The sequence below is a fragment of the Pecten maximus genome, chromosome 3 (genome assembly GCF_902652985.1).
Source record: "Pecten maximus chromosome 3, xPecMax1.1, whole genome shotgun sequence".
NCBI classification, from domain to species: domain Eukaryota; kingdom Metazoa; phylum Mollusca; class Bivalvia; order Pectinida; family Pectinidae; genus Pecten; species Pecten maximus.
Window position 1 is genome coordinate 50,577,041 of NC_047017.1, and position 10,906 is coordinate 50,587,946.

At 33.4% G+C, this 10,906-nt stretch overlaps 1 protein-coding gene across 1 annotated transcript; it reads left to right on the forward strand.

The window, feature by feature from the left end:
- Positions 1–4,902: 4,902 nt before the first annotated feature.
- On the forward strand, positions 4,903–10,590 carry LOC117324478. The gene is made up of 4 exons (XM_033880354.1): positions 4,903–5,032; positions 7,934–8,066; positions 9,119–9,421; positions 10,170–10,590. The coding sequence occupies exons 2-4, from the start codon at positions 7,955–7,957 to the stop codon at positions 10,178–10,180; spliced, it is 426 nt and encodes a 141-aa protein (XP_033736245.1). The 5' UTR covers positions 4,903–5,032; positions 7,934–7,954; the 3' UTR covers positions 10,181–10,590.
- The last annotated feature ends 316 nt before the right edge of the window (positions 10,591–10,906 follow it).

The following is a 10,906-nucleotide window of genomic DNA, read 5'->3' on the forward strand; positions in this document are numbered from 1 at the left end:
AGCCTTTTATATTAAACATTGTAGTTAGTATACGGTGCCAGTACATGTTAGTAAATATTGTTTATTTTATTATTGTAGCATTTATATGCGCTGTAATATTGTACGGGTTGTCTCCCCGGGAGTCGAGCCCTCTTCGTCAAATGAAGAGGTAGGTTTTTTATATGGCTCCATTTATATTGTGTTGGTAGCATCATTTTTAAGAATATCCACGTACATGAGAAATTGTCATTGTTTGTATAAGCGTTACGCACTTGCTACTTTGTCAGATCTGTAATGTGCATAGTTCAGTAGTAGTTGTAACGTTTATGATTACGCCTGGGTTAGTAGGTGTTCTTGAATCTTAGGTTCTAAGCGTTATGCTTCCGGTTGCGTCAGATTCGTACACCTGTCGTGTTATTGTGGGATGGATTATTCCACTTTGAGATTGTAACTATTTTACTCATTGTTGTTATTTGTTATTTTAGGGTGTTTTATGGACTAATAAACTATGAATTGGAACTTAAGCGTTGGAGTCATGGTGTAGACAATTGAATAACCGACCCGGCTCAAAGCGACCGGTTACATTATCTTACAGGATGTCAACATCAAATGAGGAAATTGTTGATATGATCTCATTTAGAGCGAATTATTTTATTATGGTCGGGTGAGTAGGACCCCCCGTGCAACCAGCGTAGTGTTTGATTACTATGAATTTAAGGCGGGCGTTACAAACTAAAAAAAACGTTGGAAAATAAATTTATTTGGAAAGAAAACATATTTCGATATAATCTCCCTGACCTGATTACAGGATATTGCAAGCTTGCCGTGGTAAAGTGGTAATATGCAAATAATGGCACAAAATTCAAGTTTGAGCTATGGTGCTTGTTCAATACAAATTTATATGTAATATATTTGCATGTCAGCTTCTGCCTAGTCATTACAAGCCGTGATCGCTAATGCGCTGTCAGAAACAGCTATGATGAGTAAGGTTAAGCGCGAACCATTTTCCTCTGGAACATTGATTCGAGGCACATTTGCGACAGGAGATAATGTTATTGGGTTAGTTGTTTCCCCACCGTAGGTAGGTTCGTTGTCCTCCTTGTAGTTCCCTCCAACACCTGAAATGACATTCGTTCCAATAGCGAAGTCCTAATGAAAATGATTCTACACAGCTTATTGATAGTCGACCTTGTAAACGACGTTAAATACATAATATTTTCATTTACATTTAGTGTACTGCTATGCTATGCTATGCTATGCTATGCTATGCTATGCTATGCTATGCTTTGCTTTGCTATGCTATGCTTCATGTTACGCTTACTGTAAATACCTTTTCTTACCAACGTGAAACTAAGTTATAAACAAATACATGCACACAAAGACAGTTTATACACGTCACTACTGTGTGGCAATGATACGTGTGATTTATTATTAACAGGTACAATACAGGTAACTTATATCTACACGCATGAGTGATTAATACTGACCTACCGATACCAGAGGTCGTACAAGGTTAAACGGTAACAAACAAACAGGTACAACATGTACATGTAACAGCAAGGGAGGTAATTGAAGCAAACCACAATGCATCTCCAATTTGTGATGTTCACAATTGACATTTATTTATCATTTCAGTACAAAATATACATTTCATTCATTCTTTACCCTTAATAATCTGTTAACTGAGCTACTAATTCATATTACGGATCGTTAGTACCATAAAATCCTGACAAAATCTTTATTTAATTTTCTATGCTTGACATCTTTTTTCCTCTTTTTTTGTGATAATTTTTACTTACGTTCTAAAGCTAAAGAGCATTGTTATATTTTAGACTAAAGAATTAAAGAAATACCAGTTTTCTCATTTTCGGCAAATGCTTGATATAAAGGGGTATAAAGGGCAAGTTTCTTCCCAAGGATGCATTTTTTTCTGAAAATAAGCATAACAGTATTGCGCATTTGTTGTAAGACGAGACGAAATCGGTTTTTTTTAGAAAAAAAGATCAACTGATGCACCACAGACATAATTATATTGATACTAAATATGTAAACTCTGTGATGTGCTACCGCTAAATAACAAACACTTTTTATGAATAGTACCCTGTAGAACTTAAAATCAAGGATACAGACTCGACAACACCATCGATTTCTTCTGTCTTTACTTGCAACATAATCAACACGGACAGCTTACAGTTAAGCTGTTTGAAAAACGTGATAGTTTCAATTTCCCAATTGTGAATTTTCCATTTCAAGATTGTAACAGCCCTACTTCCTCTACCTACGTAGATTCCATGTACCAAGTGATTAGATATTTATTCACGGCCTTGTTCCTATTATCACAATGACTATGATAGTTCTCGACTACTGATGGTGAAATCAACAACACAAGGTTTTAAGATTTCTATACAGGTTGGTGAATACCATAGGAAATTATTCTCCTTTTCCCTTGTGCGATATGAAGTCAGAAGTATTTAATGATAGTTGATATGCCTACATTTAGCAGTTCCGTGATCTCCACCTTAATTCTAATATTTTTGGAATTTGTAAATTTTGGTTGTGGGTTTCGTCGTATAACTGTTTTGAATGATTTTTGAAAGTGAGACATTATTTTCAATATCCTTTTTAACTGATACATTTATTCGAGTAAAATAAAATATCTGAGCATGATAATGTCTTATCATAGTTTTCGCCTTGTTTGTTATTGGCCTCGCCGAGGTTTGGTGATAACGATAGCAGATGTGTTTATAATTGATAATTTAAAGATTTGCTGTTTTTCACACGGATTTTTTTACTATGATTGCCAACATTATCAGCAATGCGTTAGACTTATAAAGATACTTATACGAAACAAAATGCAAAAGCACAGATGCAGCTGTATTAGCAAAGCGCATATCAATACAGTATGCCACTATAAGCGATGTACGTACCTCATACAAAGCCGGGTCCGATAAACATTAAATCTCATCCTACTGGATAAAACCATGTATGTATGATATGGGTGTGCTTACCTGTAACATTATTTCCATATTCAAATGTTTGAGTATGCATACCTTGGCAGAATTGTATGTCATATGCTCTTTTCAGGAGCTATTTTTAAGATTTCAATAAAAGCGTTTTAGATGTCAGGCTGTGTGTGATGACATTTTATATATAAATAAAGCAGCGTACAAATTATACGGATGCTGATGCTTTTATTGAATTAAGTCAATTAAGGTATGTTAATGTTATAATAATTGTCAATCGAGATTTTAATAAATGTCTTCATTGTATGTATCAATGTGATATATATAATCCTTTATAGAAGATTATTTTCGTTTCATTTCAGATCTTCTGAAAAGGTTTTTTTTCCATAAAATCTCATATAAAGTGAAAACAAAATTAAGGTATCATATAACTCAAAAAACTTACATTTGTTTTTTTTTTAAGTCATTCTTTATCGCCATTTGAACGCATGACGTAACATGTTCATATTATAATGACGTCACAATGGAATTCTGACTGGGCCTGCCAATGGAAAACGTTTCAGGATATATGACAATAGTGACAAAATATTACACGTTGAAATTTCACTGGATGACAGGCCAATTATATGATAAATACATTTATTTTTCGCGTATTTTCACACCAAACACTTTTAAAGTATCAGTTCTCCTTGTTAACGGTACACTGGCACATATTGTCTTAGCTCTCAACAACTTTAAGATACAAGGAGACCCTTGTATGAAAATAATTATGGTTTCTATGATCTGATATTAAAATGGCATTGCACATTGATTGAGCTGTTTGATATACGGAATCATAACGATCAGCTTCATGTACATGCTGTTTTTTACCCGGGTCAAGTTGTTCTCCTTCTACAATATACAATGTATGTTTTGTAAAAGCTTGTTCTTATTTTATACACACTAGTGAAATTTATTATACACACAATTCAAACTGTATCATAATCAGTTCTGATAAACATGTTGATCCGACGAATTTACATAGATACTAGTTCCGAATATTTGTGTGGCATGTTTTATTTTGTTGAATTGTTTAGTTGGACAATTTCACATCGCTTTTCTAATGTAAAGAAAGCGACAACAATTCTTAGTTATTAACACATTCAACATTTATGAAGAAAATTTAGATGTGGATAAGAGGAAAGGAAACAACACTTATACAGAATGAGTTCTATATTCTAAATATGTTCCTATGACGCCTTTTGCATATCTTATAGATCATCATGCTATTTATTTGTAATAGGAAAAACATTATTCAGGTACTTCCGAAGAATTCAAAAACAATGGTATCTATATGATCAAGATCCAGTGTAAGTATCTTATCCTATGTTAACCATGGCAATTTTGAAAATTATGCTGTTTGAGTTGCATTTCTACATGATGTTTAATCTATTTTCTGCATTGTGCATTAATGTATTTTCTTCTTATATAATACGAATCGACATATAATAAGTAAAGGTTATGAAGACCGGTTTACCGGACATTTTTTTTAAACTCTTGTTTCAAGCTTAACATATTTGTTTTACTATTTGGTACGCCGAGTTCGATAAAAAATATCATAAACATTGGAATGTGGTAACTACATGTATGACAGGTTTTGTGTTTTATGGTCCTATTATGATCAATTAAACATTTAACAGTTACTAATCCTGGCACCGCCACCATCAATGCGTTAGTCTTAAAGAGGATAAAAATACACAATAATATGCAAATGTACATATATAGCAATTTGCCATGTACGCTTTTGGAGCCATAATACTTGTAATGTGCACAGCATTGTGGAGACTTTTAGCTGTGATTTATAGCTTCAGTCAATGGTGTTATTACCGTCGATAGAGGGACATGAGGTTTAAATAACAAACTGTATATAAACCTGACACGACGTAAAGAATACAAGGCCGCCTACAAGGTACGTCTTTATCCTTAGGGTGCGAAGGCGTCCAATAAACAGGAACATTAAAAATCCGTGTGACCGGATGTGACCGTATATATATAATGTTAGCGCTTCATATCGCGGTTAGTATCGATCCAGATCACCTACTCAGTACCAGGTAAGCACCAGTAACAACTATGTAAACATTGGATACTTATGTCTTTCGTTAGGAAACTTCTGAAACAAATGTCTAAACATTGAATATTGATTTTTAATAGAAAACTTCCATAAGAAATATGTAAACATTGGCTTCTGTTGTTTTGATAGAAAATGTCTGCAACATGTATCTTGACATTGGAAAGTGATACTTCGGTATCAAATTTGTAAAACAAACATGTAGACATCGTATGGTTGTTTTGTGATAACGTTGTACGACATTGTTGATTTTTGTTTGTTTTTACATTTAATGTTCATTATTTGTATAATTATATGTCTATTGGAGTTATCGTCTCTAATTTTTGATTTTATTAATCTTTGATTTTGATAAATTACAAAGATCTAAACATATTATGATAACATATCAAAATTAACTACACATTCGTATTTGGCATGTGCTATTGACACCCTGACAACTATTAGTGTATGTATTATTAGATGTTGAAGCGTGTTGTAACCTTTAGTCGTATTGATAATTGATAAAGATAGTTAAAGTGAGTTTACAAAACACAAGATAATAGCATCATTAAGTACCAATTGAGAGGACTTAACTACAGTAGATCTAATAATTAATTAAACTGCACCATACTGCTACGCCCTTCTAGAACACGTCTGTGATATAAGGGACAACATACTGCTACGCCCTTCTAGAACACGTCTGTGATGTTAGGGACATCATTCTACTATTTCGTCCTTGTAGAACACGCCAGTGATATAAGGGACAACATACTACTATTTCGTCCTTCTAGAACACGTCTGTGATGTTAGGGACATCATTTTACTATTTCGTCCTTCTAGAACACGTCTGTGATGTTAGGGACATCATTATACTATTTCGTCCTTCTAGAACACGCCAGTGATATAAGGGACAACATACTACTATTTCGTCCTTCTAGAACATGCCAGTGATATAAGGGACAGCATACTACTATTTCTTCCTTCTAGAACACGCCAGTGATATAAGGGACAACATACTACTATTTCGTCCTTCTAGAACACAACAGTGATATTAGGGACATCATATGGATATTTCGTCCTTCTAGAACACGTCTGTGATGTTAGAGTCATCATACAGATCTTTGGTCCTTCTAGAACATGTCTGTGATGTTTTAGGTACATCAAACAGATATTTCGTCCGTCTATAACATGGCAGTGATGCCAGGGACATCATACTGCTATTTTGTTCCCTTATATCTCAACAGTGATGTTAGAGACATCATAGACATCGTCCTTCTAGACCACGTCTGTGATGTAAGGGACATCATAGAGATAGTTTGTCCTTCTAGTCTGTGATGTTAAAGGTCTAAAGTGTTGATACCCAGAAGGAGACTAACGTATATCGAAGGAAAATGTCAAAATTTAGATGGAAAAGCAATTATCTCCATTACTGAAATAAAATGTATTATTTTCAATATCAAGGAGTGATAGTAAATGATTTCTTTTTAATAATCTAATGCTGCCTTACCGTAAAACAGCGTCATGTACAGAAAATTCATTTGATATTCTCATTTACATCTATGTTGAGATAAATATTTAATGTTTTTTCCTGTGAATACCATTGAATTATTTAAAATATTTCTAAATAATAAAATAAGCGTATTAAGTAACGAGGTCGCTCGTGCAATTACCTTCATGTGTTACAACAATTTGATTACACGCTACTTTAGAATGGCTACTCAGAAAGGTTTAAAATGGCTACTCAGAAAAGTTTAAAATGGCTACTCAGAAAAGTTTAGAATGGCTACTCAGAAAAGTTTAGAATGGCTACTCAGAATAGTTTAGAATGGCTACTCAGAAAACAATCTTCAGTATTCTGTATTGATGAAGTATGTGTCAAAATGCATAATTTATAGAGAAAGGACATTTAAACTGTTGCACCTGTCGATATTTTATGCAGTAAATATAAAAATATATTTATGATTCGTCAATACTGAAAGCGCATCATTATTTTTAACGGGTACGGTCGTTCGCGAATCTTGTCAGCAATAGAATGTAATCTATTAAGTAATATTTAATTAGCATAATCATCGAAAGCGCTTAAATATGATAACCACTAAAGTGTGAGTGTTTATACAATATATGCCGGCAAGAATAATTTCAAACATTTACTGCTAAGTGGCGTTTACATGTACCGGGTACCAGTGGGTTCTATATTGTACAAATGCCACGATACAATGCAGTTATATTTAATCCAAGAAATTGAAGAGATTGCATTCAAGAATGCATACTTTTATTATATTTTTAATATCACGATAACTAATGTATAAAAAAACCATACTAAGATTTTAATGTGTAATTGAAATTTTATCATACATCTGAAAAACTACATAATATACGTTGTTTAAGGACATTTTACTAAATCGTTAAACTGGATGATGTTGAGAAAATATATCAAATTGATATTTTAACAGCAGGCAATATGAAAAATATATTATAATCATCATGTCTGTCTTCCATAAGAAAGCTGCAATGTTATTTTTCCCATGTTCTAAGTGAAAGCAATTTTGATTTCACACTGCGCAAAGGTATAGATGAGATAGATCGAAACAGAATCCTGTGTGAACGAATAACTTTTACGCGGAGGTAATGTTATGATCTATCCCGAGAAGTGTACCATGTATATTGCAATAAAACCCCAAGGTCGATGTATATATAGTTATAAAATTGTAAACAATACCATAAAGCAATACTAAAGACATCCGGTGTGTTTGGTAATACACATGTTAGTACCAAGGTATAACATAGGTAACTCATTAATTAGTGCCAGGTACAAAGCATACTACGTGTTACGATCACTCAACAGTAATGACCGCTCTGGCCAGTTCTGACCACATGATGTATACTTTATGTCATTTTCTTACAGGATAGACGTAACCGAGGCGCCATGTCAGTTAGGAGTTTATTGTTGTGTATTGTCATCCTTGTGTCGACGTCATCAACAGTTAGCCAAATGCTTCGCGGTCGATCATCGGGTTTAGATCTACAGAGGTTGTTGTGTGAGTATGACAGATGTAATATATAGGTAAATACAAGGAACTTTACTGCGGTTTTGGCCTTTGTCGCGCGGAACGGCTATTGGTGTAGACCATTAATGTGACAGTAAAAGTAAATTACTACATTTACTTTGTCTTTGTCGTGAATAACATCAATTTCGATATGACTAATGCTTTATATTCAATTATGTATATTGTATTTCAACAAAACTTCCAAAAAATGTAAAGGCTGCTATTCTCTATTTTGGAGGGCACAAGATCACAAACATACCCTGAAAATAAAGTTGATAATACTTTGAAACTTTTCGTGTCCGAGTTGAACATTGGTAATGGAGAATAGCTTAACCACCGAAAAAATCAACCTACACAATAAACAAAATATTTGATGATACAAACAACAAATGAAGTAGTATAATCTTAATTTCAAAGAAAGTTTTCTGTTGACAACAAAATGAACCACTTCCATGTTCACATTGTTTTGTATTTGCTATAAAAAGACCTCTTATTTGAATTTTTAAAAATCTGCGATCACTGTTTCTGTAAATTAATGGAAACAAAAATATATTGAAATAGGAATACATGTTGAATAGTTTAAAGTAAAAGATGTTTACTAGTTATGGATGAAGAACGGCTAAACTATACGTACCATTGTGTAATTGTCCACTCACCTTTTTGTATGATTTACAATTAAATAAAAAAGTTTCAATGCAAGTAGTTATAATATTGTGGTACCTGGATTTGGTAAATACGCTCAATGACAATAAAATTAAAATCTACAGATCCGACAGTCAACAATCATCAATATAGGAAGTTACTTTTGATTACCATGTGACCGAGCATTTGAATGCTACAATGCACTGACACATTACGATGTACTTTGTAATATAATGCTTCACAGGGAAATATAAGCAAAAACTTTGTTCAAAGTGACATTTATATGAACGAAATAACAACCAAACAGAAAATAAATGAATGAATCAAGACACATGAATGTTGTAATTAATGCTATCATTTGTATTTATTTTGACATTTATTTGCTATTTTTGTAATTGCAGTGTCAAGCTTAATTGATAAGCCTGATAGACCCGATTTACCGGACAGACGAGATATCAAGGACTCTCCTGAAGTGAAAATTTATACCATCCGGGCCAACAACCCCATCATTATCAGGAGGGCGCCCTCTCGTGGATTACTTACCCGTGGTTTATCATCAAGCGGCCTGTCGTCTCTCGGTCTATCGTCACGTGGTCTCCTGACAAGTGGTCTGGGATCAGGCAGTCTCACACCACGTGGTCTATCGACAGCTGGTCTCATGTCAAGTGATATAGGGTCCCAATATAGGACACTTAAGTTACTAGGTAGGTTTGGGCGTCATCTTTATAGATGTATGATAGGTTTTCATTTCATATCAATCATTAATTCCTTGGTTTCTTTTTTCTTTTTTCTCCCTACGTCTATGCATAGTGTATCAATGAGGTATCAAAATCCCTTTATATCCCTAGATCGCTAGCAAAACTAACCGGTATAATATCATAGATGTAATAAGTAATTTCCTCATCGTATTTTCATATGCATCAGTTGGATCACTTGACCTGTTTCATAACCATCGCATGCACTTGTCTTATCTCCCTTCAGTATTAAGTAGAGCTAGAAGATTTTGTGGTGACAAAGTCATCCGTGCACGAATGTAAAAAATCAAATTCGTGTGCCTTGTTTTGATGACAGAAGTTTTATATAAAAGAAATATTTAACCTTTTGATTGCAATGATATTCATGGGGATGACTTATGTTAACATCAGAACGATACAGACTTACAAATAAAACCATTAATCTGAGTAGAAATTGATCAGAAATGGATTCTGTTGCAAATGTACCAAATAATTAAAACCATTGTTTCTGGAAGGAATGTGCAAACACAATGAACACATTGATATCACAGAAGGTGGTAGTTATCGAGATCAGATATGATAAGTGTGTCTGTCATCAGACAACTTATTTTAAAGAAATATCTACAGTACATGCTTATTTGGAAAATAATTGCCTTTTAAAAATAAACCTTCTTGCTACGTTGTTATTTTTGTTAACAAATCTTTTACTCTGTTGCAGGTTTACTGTAGATTATTATTCTATAAAGGCTGAAAACCCGTGGCCAGATCATCCCGGTTTGTCTAACAACATTCCCAAGACAATCAACTCTGACATTCATCTCGCCCAAACTCAGCAGTGACGGACAAATATACTTAGACAACAAAATAAAAATGAACTACAATGTCTTCCATTTATTTATCATACATCAAAGCTATGGATATATAATACAAATCAATAAGTACCTTCAATCTAAAGTCGAACGTATGCTGTAAGGTATCTATTTGCAAGAATAGAAATATTTCTTTAATGATATAAATCAAAGAAAATAATCCTCTTAAAAACTCTCACCTTACACGGTTTAATATGTCACTGTATCATTTCCCCTCACGGAAGTCCCTGTCTCTAGAAATATAAAAAATAGGTCAAAAAAAACTAAAAACGGTATCAAGAAACATGTGCTTCGTGATACCGTTATGTATTTCAGAGCAATTTTAGTGACCGACATTTTCGATGAACCCATCATCCCATTGAATGTGCCATGTATTATATACATGTATACTTTACACACCATTAATATTGTATTTTACTTTTTTTTTTATAATATGTATTTATTTGTATTAATAAAATATGTTGTAATATTTATCAGATTGCTTTTATTTTTATAAAAAATACCAGGTTTATTATGGGTGTTTCTCAAATCATATGCTGTTTGTGTTAACATCACAAGAAAGAAGTTTCAGTCAAATCCTTATTTT

Bases quoted from the DNA above. Each gene is read 5' to 3' on its own strand.
- LOC117324478 (XM_033880354.1), top strand. From the start codon at position 7,955: ATGTCAGTTAGGAGTTTATTGTTGTGTATTGTCATCCTTGTGTCGACG. The intron at 8,067-9,118 runs GTGAGTATGACA...TTGTAATTGCAG, and splicing joins AGATCTACAGAGGTTGTTGT to TGTCAAGCTTAATTGATAAG.